This window comes from Hippopotamus amphibius, chromosome 2, assembly GCF_030028045.1.
Source record: "Hippopotamus amphibius kiboko isolate mHipAmp2 chromosome 2, mHipAmp2.hap2, whole genome shotgun sequence".
Lineage (NCBI taxonomy): Eukaryota > Metazoa > Chordata > Mammalia > Artiodactyla > Hippopotamidae > Hippopotamus > Hippopotamus amphibius.
This window is the reverse complement of record NC_080187.1, coordinates 82,461,021-82,473,840: the sequence shown is the minus strand read 5'-3', so window position 1 is coordinate 82,473,840 and position 12,820 is coordinate 82,461,021. Positions and strand designations below refer to the sequence as shown.

Genomic DNA, 12,820 nt, shown 5'->3' with positions numbered 1-12,820 from the left:
TGGAGCAGAGGGGAAAAATGAGGCCAACATGACTAACAGAAAGTCAGGAACATGGCTGCTTCTTCCAGAAGCTCAAAGAAGCTCAAAGAAGACCAAGTCCTGGGTCAATTGACTGCCTTCAGCTTTGCAAGACCAGCTCCCTTATTTTTCTTTCATTTAATCCACATGTGATCAGTTTTGAGGAGAGGCGGAAGTTACACCCACCCGTTCACAAGAGACTGGCAACCAGAACCCCAGACAGTAACCCTGTCTGGCAGGATCGTGGAGATCAGTCTTGCTGAGCATCTGTCTAGGTGATAAATCCACTCGGGCAATGAGAAGAGTGCTTTGAGAAAACTAGAATTAAAAGGAAGAGAGATGATTCCAAAAGATGCTGATCTTAACCTGGATAATAGTAATCCTGATATTAAAAAGCAATAACTGAATTTTATTTCTTGCTACTAATGGACTAGCCAACTTCTAATTTCTTTAAAGTATTGGAGCTTCCCTGGCTGTCCAGTGGTTAAGACACCGTGCTTCCACTGCAGGAGGCACATGTTGGATCCCTGGTAGGGAAATAAGATCTCACCTGCTCCACGGTGCAGCCAAAAAATAGAAGAAACAATTTAACTCAATCCACTCAATAACCCTATTTGGATCACAGTCATTTATGCAACAGGAGAGAAATATAAATTTGGATGAATAAACCATTCCAAACGTACCAAAGATAGGACGGCAAAGCTTAGGGTCTTTATGATGATTTGTCTGAAAGAGCCCGTTAAATAAAGTGACGGGTGTACATGAACCTGATATTTAGGAACCAACGAAATAAGCAGACGTAGGAAAGTGAGATGACGGAGGACCCTTATTCCACTTCAGATGCCAAAGTGTTATTGTCTGTGGTTTTGTAGGGCAACATGGCATGTAGTCTGAATCAACTGGACTGACTTGAAGTTCTAATCAAAAATTGACAAAATCCACTTAGGCAATGAAAAAAGTGCTTTGAGAAAACTAGCATTAAAAGGAAAGGAATCAGGGATTCCCGTGGTGGTGCTCTGGTTAAGAATCTACCTGCCAATGCAGGGTTCGAGGACACTAGTCGAGGGACTAGGACACGGGTTTGAGCCCTAGTCCGGGAAGATCCCACATGCTGCGGAGCAACTAAGCCCGTGTGCCTCACCTACTGAGCCTGCGCTCTAGAGCCCATGACCTGTAGCTGTTGCGTCCATGTGCCACAACTGCTGAAACCCACATACCTAGAGCCCATGCTCTGCAACAAGAGAAGCCACCACAATGAGAAGCCCGAGCACCACAACAAAGGGTAGCCCCCACTCACCGCAAGTGGAGAAAGCCCGCCCTCAGCAATGAAGACCCAACACAGCCAATATTTAATTTAAAAAGTAGACAAAATCACTATTACGTAGTTAGAAGGCAATAGATTTGGACTTCCCTGGTTGGGCAGTGATTAAGAATCTGCCTGCCAGAAAGAGAAAAACAAATATTGTATATTAACACATATATGCGGAATATAGAAAAAGTATACAAATCAGCCAGTTTGCAAGGCCAAATAGACATAGATGTTGAGAATAAACATATGGACACCAAGTGGGGAAAGTGGGTGGGGTGGGATGAATTGGAAGATTTGGATTGCCACATAAACATTACTAATACGAAAAAAAAATCAAATTATACACTTTAAATATATGCACTTTATTTTACGTCAATTGACTCTCAATAAAAGTTCTTAAAGGAAAAAAAAAATCTGCCTGCTAATGCAGGGGACACAGGTTCAGTCCCTGGTCCAGGAAGATTCCATCTGCCATGGAGCATCTAAGCCTGTGCACCACAACTGCTGAGCCTGTTCCTCAGGGCCCGCGTGCAACAGCTACTGAGCCTGCATGCAACTACTGAAGCCTAGAGCCTGTGCTCCGCAACAAGGGAAGCCACCACAATGAGAAGCCCACACACTGCAGTGAAGAAACAATGCAGTCAAAAGTAAGTAAAATATTTTTAAAAAGAGGCTTAACTTTTGAGAGAGAGAGAGAGAGAAGGGAGTAGATTTTTCTGCCAATTGAAAAAAAGGAGGGAGGAGTTTCCTAGCCACCTAGTGGTTAGAATCTGGTGCTTTCACTGCCATGACCCAAATTCAATCTCCAGTCACACAAGCCACTTGATGCAAAGTCTAAGATTTCGTGAGTGATTTCTTCGATGAAATACAGTAAAATAACTTTATTAACCCTGCAAAAGATGGCCCTTGGAATCTATGTATTTTTAACTCTTTTCTTGTGAGTTCAAGAAAAGAGAAAAAGCACCTAACAATTTCTAGCCATATGAGCTCTGACGTTTCTCCTTCAGGATGACAACTAAAAAGTCACTCCCCATCTGGTCCTGTAAGAATGAAGTCATTAGCCACAGCGGGCCCTGACCTCCAGCATCCCCGATAGGGGTTCAGGGTGGAGATCAGGAACGAGGCACTCTCTGCTCTGGGAAAACTTACACAATAGGCCTGCAGGTAGTTAGATAATTTCCTGAGAAAATTCTAGGAACCCAATTTTTTCGCAACTTCTCATACATAGAAAAGCTCTGAAATCCTTAATAGCGACGTCTGCTCCTCGTGAGCAGCAGCAGGCTTCTACCACATACCTCGATTGCAGGAACCCCCTTCACCAAAATCACGTGCATACTGACCTCCCCTTCCATCCTTGGAGCAGTTCCTCAGAGCTCACCAAGAGGCTGCCCTCGAGGTTATAGTCCTCAGTAAGTCCTCCCAAGAACCTCAGCTCCCAGCTCTCATGTCCTTCGATTTCAGTCGAGAAGGATCACTGATTTCTCAGGAGACCTCTTCAGGTCAGCCTGCTGTTCTCATCTTCAATGAAGACACCTCCATTTCTCACCTCCAGTCGAGACTGGACATCCTGTTGTCTACGGATAGAGTCCAGTGCAGAATCTCTACTCTTTATTGTTCCAACGATTGGTTAAGATGTGGGTCCTGAAGAGGCCTTATGTATGACATTATGGAAGGGCATATGGGCTTCCTAGACAGAAGCAGTGGAGGTTTTTAATGGGCTCCTTAGCAGGGAGAGTCTGTCTTGAACACCAAAGTCACCCTCACAGCCTTATATAGTTGTCTTTATTTCAATTTCTAACCTCAACCTATTAAACATCATAAAAGAATACTGTAGGATTGAAATAAAAATATTATTTAAAAAAATTATTTGTTAATGAAATGGTATTTTTAGCAGTATATAGAAATGGTTTTTGCTTATTTTTTAGACCCTAATTCTAAGGAAGGTGTCTAAACCTTTAAATGTACTGTAAATGCATTGAAATGTACCTACTCAGAGCATATTCGCCAACTGGAAAGAACAGAAAGATAATTCATCCATCAGTGTCCTCTTTCTAAATTGCCTAAATTAAATAAACAAATTTCCACAAAGATCTTTGTTGCTTTTAGAAACTGCGATCTTCATTGTGCACGTTACTGACATATGTCCTGCTGGAAAGGCTCTACCCCCATTGTTGCTAAGTATATTAAAATCCCTGCCTGTGTCCCTTCTATTGAAGCATGGTTTATTTTCTTCATTTTTCAAAGAGAGTAAGACATCATGATGGAATGTAAGAAATTCCGTGGGTTGCATTGTACCCAGGAATCTCTTTCCCTGCTCTGTGATAACTTGCTGAGTCCTAAGGAAGAAACAAGTTTTCAGCTGGGCACTGGAGTAACCTTTGTCTCACCAAGACTCTGCAGGCTGCTCTGCTATCCGTGTCACCCGTGCTGGGGACACTGCTAGCGGCCACGTCTTTCTGGGAGAACTCTGTGCTCTTGCATGCACCTCAGACTTTACTTCTCTGAACAGGAATGTTCTGGAGAAACACTTGCCTCAATGCAGCTCACCTGTGTTCTTCCATTTCCTGAAGACCTGCCACTGTTCCAGTGAATGCTTTCAACATCTCTGTTCTCCTTCCAAGCTCTCAAGCTGCTTCTGACTTTCAACTCATGTTTCCTGTGCTTTGGGCTTTTTGAGCAAACGAGAGTGGTGAACCAGGAGAGCCCCTTCCTAGAGCAATCAGCCTGTGGAAGCACCCAAATAGAGGCGCAGAGGAGCCCCTGGATTCTCCACCACTGTTCCTTGTTGGGCAGGGAGCTATCTATTTACTGTGTTTTTCTGGGAGGCTGGACAGTCTGGAGCTGCAGTGCTCGGCAGGCAGAGAGCGTGGAGCCATATGAGATTTTCTGACAAGCCTAGAACTATCACTTGGCTTCTGCTTTCAGTAGGTGGCTTTGTAGTCTCAAGGGGAAATTGACAGCCAGAAACCCTAATGGGAAAGGAAACAGCTGTATGAATGGGCAGCACAGCTTAATGCAGAGTGAATGCGGAGAGTACACTGTGGATTTCTACACTGGGAGGAAGGAAGTGATTGGGATATTTGAGTCAAAGCATGAGATCCAGGAAAGCAGAGAGGAAGGGGGAATTGTGTCATATATCAGAATCAGCAGATAGATATATGGTATAGTATATAGGGAGCACATTTTGTACTATGTATTCATATATATAACTGTACCATATTTGCATATTACTATGTAATTATGTATATAATAATACATACAAGTGATGAGACACTTTTTCCCGGTTCAGTTTTTTAGGCTGTCAGTGTTTTGCAGTCAGGAACAGAGCGACAGGGAGGAGAATGCATTATTCCCATTGAGATCTATATGAAGAAATAAGAAAATAGGCACTGTTTAGCCCTCACTCAGTGGATGATACTCTGCTGAATGCTATTAAATGTTCTCGTGTGTTTGATACTCACAACAGCTCTAGGAATACTTTCACTTACTTTACCTTTGAGGAAAGTGAGGCTCAGGGAAGTTAAGTGATTCCCCAGGATCACACATATGTCCTGGCAGAATCTAGATTCAGTGCAGAATCCTAGCTCACATATAAATAATGGTTTAAGTTACATCCTGTGTAATTGTCAAACCCTTTGTTTCCTTCTTCAGTGCTTCCTGAAGCTGGCTGCCTCCCAGCTGCACTGGCTCCTCCAGCTCTGTGTCCTTGGCAGCCTCTCCTTCTCTTTCTCAGTCTTAAAAGTTGAAGGTCCTCATAAGCTTTAGGTCATCTTCTCATTCTACACTCTACTCATGAGTCATGACAGCCATTACCGTACCTTGATTTCCAAATATGCAGCGACAGAGTACAAATCAATATCTCCATGATGTACACTGATGTAGATTCCAGATCCGCATCTGCATCCACCAATGGGAAATCTGTCTTTAGGTGTTTCTGGAGCACTTTATAGAGCACATCTGCCTTTCCCCTTCTTGAGAAGCCTCATTCCAGATTCTGGGGAGACAATCCCCTTTCCTCTCTCTCTCATTGTAACTGGAAACTTAATTGAAATAATTTTATCATGATGACTGTTTTTACATCTCTTTCTCATCCAAACTGAACTCTCCTAAAGAGGAAGTTTGGCATTTGCTTTTTTCACTTCTGTATGCTCAGAACTATCATATATCTGATAGAGAAATATGAAGGTTTAAAATATAACCTACTGAAAGAAAGAATTGAGGAGTAGAATTCATCATCCATTTTTCGGTATCCTTTTTGAATTTAAGCAATTTCTTTTTGTAGGAAGAAACAAATTCGGGAAGGGCGTTTGGGGGAGAATGGGTACATGTATATGTATGGCTGAGTCCCTTTGCTGTGCACTTGAAAATATCACAGCATTGGTAATCAGCTATACTCCAAAATAAAGTTTAAAAAAGAAAAGAATAAACAAATGCAAGATGTCTTCTGGGGAAGAATTTCATAAATTCAACAAGAAAATAATTTGGGAAAAGATGAAAGTAAGCATATTTTATTATATTTGAATACATTATAAAGTTGAACATGATATTATATGAGCAAAACTATTTTTAATACCATATATATTATGATCGAGATAAAGTAGAAGAATAGATAGATCACTACATTAGAGCCCTTTGCACTTTAATCACTCTTATTTTGGACTCCTGGTGTGATAATTCCTAAATCTTTACTTTATCTGAGCCTGATTCGGATACTTACTCTGTCTCTTCAAACTTTGTTTTTTACCTTTTAGTATGGTTAAGTTTCTGTTGAAAGTTGAACATGATGTACAGGATAAAAAGAACTGATATAAATTGGCATTAGGGTGAGGATTTACATTTATCTTGCTAGGAGGTTGGCTGTGTTTACTTCTAGTCCTGGTCTCTGTTTCTGCCCTCTTTATTTTCCACATCGGCCAAGCTGGCTTCTTCTTCTGAGTTGGTCTTCTTGAAAATGGATTTGTTTGACAAGTGCCCACCACAGGAGAAAGGGCTACATCTTGTTACCATTGTATCATTACCACAGAGTTCATAACAATTACTCCAGATAATTTACAAGGCTTCTTGGATTTTCCATCAGACCTCCCATCAGAACCTGCTGTTGACCTCGCATCAGAACCTTGTATGGAAGTGATTAATAGGCATCATTAGATGACTGAGCACATTTCTACCGAGCCCCTTGACTCATCAGTCTCCATCTCATAGTGAAGATGTGGGGCATAGGATGGAGATAAAATTAGGCTTCTTTGCTTTCCTGATGTCAGAGTCTTTGTAATGTTATGCGTTGTTTTTCATTTCGTATTTTCCTGGGCAGGGGTTGTCTTGCAACTACTGAATTACTTTCTGTATCATCTTGAGGTTAGTAGCTTAATAGGGAAGTAAAAATGGAAACATCAAGGGCCCATAGTATGATTTTCCATAATGTTCAATACATCATTGATTGCCTTCTCCATTCAACTTTCTTGGAAAGTGTCCTTGCATTTGATACACTGAAGGAAAAGGAAAACAAATGCAAATCTGACTATGATGAGAGGGAAAGAAGTAAAGTGACTCCCCAGGTGAAGCAATGACAGTGGGAGTTCTCTTGTCACCCTTCTGGCTACTCCAGTATGGTTTCTGCTGATGAATTCCACCAGATCAGCTCTCACTAAGGTCAGTTCTGGCTGTTTCCCATGTAGTGGATGATTTCAATCTACAGAGCAGCTTACTGACAATCAACGTAATGTTCATCAAAATGATGAAGACATTTCCTTGTGAAGAATTACATAAGTCATGATTTAGTGTAAATAAAGTTTTAAACATGATTATGAGTTGTCAGTACATCAAATCCATGAAATCTCTTCAAAGACAAAAACATTTCAAAAAGGAAAACCATGAAGAGAATAGAATGTTCCACCTTCTACTCTAGGTCCCAGTCCTGAGTAGGACCTCCTTTCTCTCCTCCAGTTCAGATGGCAAATATCTCAAACCTACTTCCTATATATATTGTGATGACCTTCTCTTATTCATCCTTCCGCCTTCTCTTCACCTTCTGTTGATTAATTCTAGCAAAGAAGATCTCCCTTAGGTGGCCAATGCCATCTCTTTTCCCAATGTACTACGTTTCCATGAACGCATTGCGTCTTCTAAGCAATTTTACTCTTTTAGACAAGTTCTTCTCACCATTCTGTCTCGTCCTGTAAGCATATGGCCATTCCATCTCTACTTCCTTTGTGGTGTTCCCTCCCTTTTCAGGGTAATGTCATAGGACTCAATTTTAAGTCCTTTTATCATCCTATACTCTCTTCCCATTTGATCAGTTCTTCAGTTCATGGACTTGCTTTACACTTCATGGAGTTGCTTGTAAATTGCCATCTCCAGTACCCAATAGACATTTGCACTGAAATGTCTGCTAGTTAACTATAGGTAATATCTACTACTTTTTTTTTTGTATTCTAAAATGGCTTGATCTACCTTCTAATGTGGGAATTCCATTTTTCTCCCTTCTCATTGAAGCATGCAACCTAACTGATATTCATTTCTACTACAAAATTGGGACTGTTTTAAAAATAATTGATAACTTAATTATGAATTAACTGATTATTGTTTTTAGGTTCCTGTCCTTAAAAAAAAAAAGGCACCAAAGTTGTGGAAAGGAAGATTGGATTAATTATGTTCACATCTCTGTCCTGAGGGCAGCACACAGCCTATCTAGAGGAAGTCTTTTTTTACTTCTAATGTGAAAATCATAATGATCATCAAGTAATTGTAACACACATTTTTAATCATTTTTCAAATTCAGGCTTGGGGTTTCTTTTTTAAAGAAAAAATAGAATTGGGCGTATTGGGTTGACACCTATACACTAATATGTATAAAATAGATAACTAATAACAAAATTCTCATTGGAAAAATAATCCAATAAAAAAATCAAAGGAAGTTTTTAATAGAAGAATTTAATGAATGAAGAAAAATCATGAACTGACTAAATACAAAGTACTTTTTTCTCTTAACCACAATGTATACATGCACATAGTATTGTATGAACCAAAATAATTTATATCTTTATAAATAGTTAAATAAATATTAAAATAGATAAATATTTAAGTAGATAAGTAAGTAGATAGATCAGGATGGGCATCTGTGAGGGACTAGTGCCTGTAGAGTAGAACATCATCTTGCTTAATATTCATGAAAACATTTGAGACATTGATTCAATTCAGGGCATGATGACAGCAGAAATGAGTCTTTGACATGGCGGCACAGGTGGAAGGGTGGTCTTGTTAGTCAGAGAGAATCCTTTCCATGTTGAAGCAGGTGTGTGTCATTCCTTCCTCCTGAGTCTTTCTTGCAAGCTTGTTAATGAAGAGGAGGATCTCATGATTTCCACTCTGACAATTTCCCAGGCACAGTTGCTGTATTTCTTCTCTTGCAGGTAGAGGTGGATTCCCTGGAAGTACTTCTTCAAGGCCAGCATAGGGTCCACCATTCCCAGGGCAGATTCTTCCTCTCCCATTGCCTGTCCCAAGCAGGCGTCCAGGTCCTCCAGCTGCTGATGGAGTCCAGTGCGGAGTCTGTCCAGGAGGGTGGTGTCCCAGGCAGCAGAGGAGCGCTCTGTGTGGAAGAGGTTGAAGATCTGCTGAAGCATCTCATGCAGGACAGAGGTGGCCTGGGCCTTCTGGAGCTGGGTGCCATCCACCATCTCCTGGGGGAAACCGAAGTCTTTTATGTCCTTCAGACAGAAGCGAGGGGAGGTTCTCCTCATTTGGCCCAGAAGCATGAAGTTCTTCCTGGTAACCAGCACATGGTTCTGAGACAGGTCACAGCCCAGAGATCCACCAGGGCCATAGCTGAACACCACCAGGGCGGCCAGTAGAGAGAGCATGAAGGCCATGGGGCAAACGAGGCTGCTGCTGGCCTGGCTGCGACGGGTGTCTGGGGAACCGTGGGGGTAAGTTCTCTGAGGACATCTTTCTAAGCCAGGCCATTAAATAGGCAACCCAGTAATTTTCATTTTCTTAACATTTCTATATACTTTTTACTTTCTTTTTTGGTTTTCATTTATGTATTCTCAATGTGGTCAAAGAAAATGTCATCCATCCAAACTATTAATTTTCACTTTTCACAGTAACTACAGATGTGCCCATCCTGATACATATTTATTAATCAAATAAGAAAGGTTTTTGTCTTTTTTTTTTTTTTACCATGCCAGCAGCACATATTTATTATTATTCATGAATGACTGAAAGACTTACAAGGCCCATTACTATTAGTGTAACCGCACATATGAAATATCAGTGACATGGAGTGAAAAGGACAGTTTCATATGTATTAAAAAAATACATACACATACACACATTCTCTTTCTCAAGGGCTCACCATTCACTGCTACAAAAGCAGGAGGCATCAAGCTGCAGGAGTTCCAATACACATGACATGTTGAAATATCTCAAGCATAAAAACTACACTTAAGTTGCAAAAATAAAGTTTCTTTCTCCAAACATTTTGATCTGAGCTCAAGCAAAGCAAATGATGAACACCAATGATTTTTATACTATTTAACACATTTGAAAACATGAAAGGATCAACAGTTGCAAAAGTCCTGAAACTGTAGAGGTTATTTATAGGAATGAACAATGCATTTCATCAAAAAAAAAAAAAAAAAGTCTACAGCAGATGTGTTTCATCCTGGCTCTCAAATATTTGAGAATCATCATTTACTATATTCAAACAGCGAATTAAGCCAGAATAAAATGATGAACAGAAAACTCGTTACTTCAAACAAGGCATTATATCCCTTGGTTTCCTTAGACAGCTTCTCTAGTGCAAGAGCATCATTTACCTGAAAGATCATGAGTCACAATTAAAGAGCACTCATACAAAACTATTTCCTTTTTTCTTTAAAAAGTGCCACATACTTGACGTCTCATTTAAAAAAAAATACACCACCACACATACACTAATGAAAGACTGTCTGTCTCCATATCTTGTCAATGAGGAAAGGCCAGAGTGATTCTTTGATTCCAATCCGAAATGGTGTTCGCTGGCCAATGCCCAAGGTCTCCAATTTGGAGCAGTCAAGCTGAGCGTTTCTCGGACGTTGTGCTCCTATGACAGGACTGTCAGTTATCAGTCTTAAGTGGCTGCTGGGGAGGTTGAAGGCATCTGCAATTGCACATGCCATTTCATACTTGTTCATCTGTTCATTGCCAGACCAGTGGAAGGTTCCCTTAATTGATGGATCCAGCATCCTCTTCTCTGCTAACTGACGACACACAATGGCCACATCTTTGACTGTGTGCGGAACCACTGCTGCCAGTGGTCCATGTTCGCGGACTTGTTGCTGAACTGCACTTTATCAAACATAACAGTCACAGCACTTTCCTCAAGCTTTTCAACGTCTCCATACAGAACAGGAATTCTCAAAACAGCAGCTCCTAAATTGTTCTCCAGGACGGCCTTTTCTCCTTTGTTTTGCCATATAGATTTAGGGGACTTGGTATGTCTTCCTCTCTATAAGGTGGGTTTGTTCCATCAAAGACATAATCGGAGCTAATGTAGATTAGAAATGCTCCAATTGCAGCTTCTTCCTTTGCTAAATTCCCAGAAGCATCCACATTAAGTTGAGAAGCAGCATCTGGCTGATTTTCTACAACATCTGGCCTTCTCTCTGCTGCACAATGTACTATGACATGGGGCTGAAAATCATAAGTGATGTGATGAACTTCACTGGAATCCAAGAGATTAACCTGCTCAAATTTTGGTCTTGCTCTCCTAAAACCACAGCCAACAGCATGCCAATTATTCTGCTGAAATTCTTTGTACACAGCTCTGCCAAGAAGCCCAGTGGCACCAGTAATCAGAACCCGCCTGTTGGGGATGTTAACTTCCTCCTCCACCAAGCGGCAGTCGCCGGGGACAAAGTGGATGGAGAGCTCCATCTCCCGCCCCACCATGCCCGCCGTCTTGGCGCCGCCGCCGCAGCGGCAGCCACCAGGTTTTTGTCTTAAAGTCAGAAGTGATGTAGGCTTCTAAATACACCCATTCTGTGCACCTGTCTTTCATGCATAAATGTTGGTCTTCTGTATTCCAGCAACAAATTTTTAGCCCTGATCTGAGGTGCATTTTTACCCCTTACCTTACATAGGAAGGCAGGCTCGCTCAGCCCTGTGGTTTCTGTGTTTGTTTAGGGATTTACCAGATCACTCTTGCATAAGCTCTTTGAAACAAAAGTTGAGTTTTATTTAGTGTTTGATTCACAGAGGAGGCTGATTATTATGACTCCATGAGCTTCTCCTGTGTTTCTTTTCCTCCTAGAACACGTTCTTTCATGTCCATGTGGTTTTGCTTGAGGGGACCATGAGGTCAGGACTGTTACAGACATTGTCCTTTCTTTCCACCATTTTCTTACTGGAGACCTGTAGTCCTCCCCAGGCTGGGCCAGTACCCCCACCAGGGATCCTGGTTCTTTTCAGGAGAATATGGGTGTGGAGAGTCTACTTCCAAGATAATTGTATTTTCCCAGCAGCACCTCACTCACCAGGGAGAGATCACATCTAGTGACAGCCTCTCCTCTAGAGTGACAGAGTCCCCTTCCTAACCTCCTGCACTCCCTCCCTGAGGGCAGGCTCACCCCTTCCTGGGGACTTTAAAATCTCTTATCTGTGGAGGGGTTGTTTATTTGTTGGGAAGACAATTCATCTGCCAGGACCCCCACCCTTTCCCCTGCAATGTGTGTGAAGGATCTTATTCCTCAGTGGTGAGCCCCTCTCCTCCTGACCCGTGTCTCCAGGTATCAGAAGTGTCAATAGCCCTCAGATGCTGACAGCAAAAATGTATTTTGTCTGAGTAGATGGAGGAATTATCCAACTGCAATCATTTTACCTTTAGTAGACAAATAATTTTTATTTTGCAAAGTATAGATTTTATTATTGAATGCTTTTACTTAAACTGTGGAACACTTGTTATGCTCAGAGTTTCTAAGCTGGAGGAAGGAGATTCAGTGGTGAAGTTGTCTCTCATTAGAAGCTTATGTCACAGAAACTAGTGACCTTCAGTTGTTCATCCAGTCAGTTGATTCCACTGGGCTTCTGCCTTCATCTGTCTCTGTCTCCCTCTGAGAATGCAGGTGAGTGAGGCCCAGACTGTTATGTCAGGGAGAAGTAGCCTTCTTTCCTTTACTTGTGTGTGATTCTTCATTTTGAATTTTTATAAATTATATTCACTCAGTGACTTGCTGGGCACGACTTGTCTTGCTGCTGCTGCACTAGTTCTACTTCATGATGAGGTAAGAACAATAAAGGGAAGTAAAGAAAGGCAAAGGGGCTGCAGTCTCTCATTTGCAAGACTTTAGATTTTTTGTTTCTCATTGCAGCTTTCCTAGAAAGTAAAATTCTGCAGTTGTTTTGCGGGCTGAAAGAAAACAAATGTAAGTCTGAATGTCATGAATGTGAAAAAAGGGAAGTGATTTTCTGCTGACACAATGACATATTCTAAGTTAGCAAACTTCAGTGCCGTAC

At 41.3% G+C, this 12,820-nt stretch overlaps 1 protein-coding gene and 1 pseudogene across 1 annotated transcript; both read right to left on the bottom strand.

Moving 5' to 3' along the window:
* Positions 1-8,625: 8,625 nt before the first annotated feature.
* Positions 8,626-9,221, bottom strand: LOC130845147 (interferon omega-1-like). Its single transcript, XM_057721931.1, has one exon. The coding sequence runs from the start codon at positions 9,193-9,195 to the stop codon at positions 8,626-8,628; it is 570 nt and encodes a 189-aa protein (XP_057577914.1). The 5' UTR covers positions 9,196-9,221.
* A 393-nt stretch (positions 9,222-9,614) lies between these two features.
* On the bottom strand, positions 9,615-11,289 carry LOC130845512 (methionine adenosyltransferase 2 subunit beta-like; annotated as a pseudogene).
* Between the last annotated feature and the right edge of the window lie 1,531 nt (positions 11,290-12,820).

Excerpts from the sequence above, each read along its gene's own strand:
- LOC130845147 (XM_057721931.1), bottom strand. The coding sequence starts at position 9,195 with ATGGCCTTCATGCTCTCTCTACTGGCCGCCCTGGTGGTGTTCAGCTAT.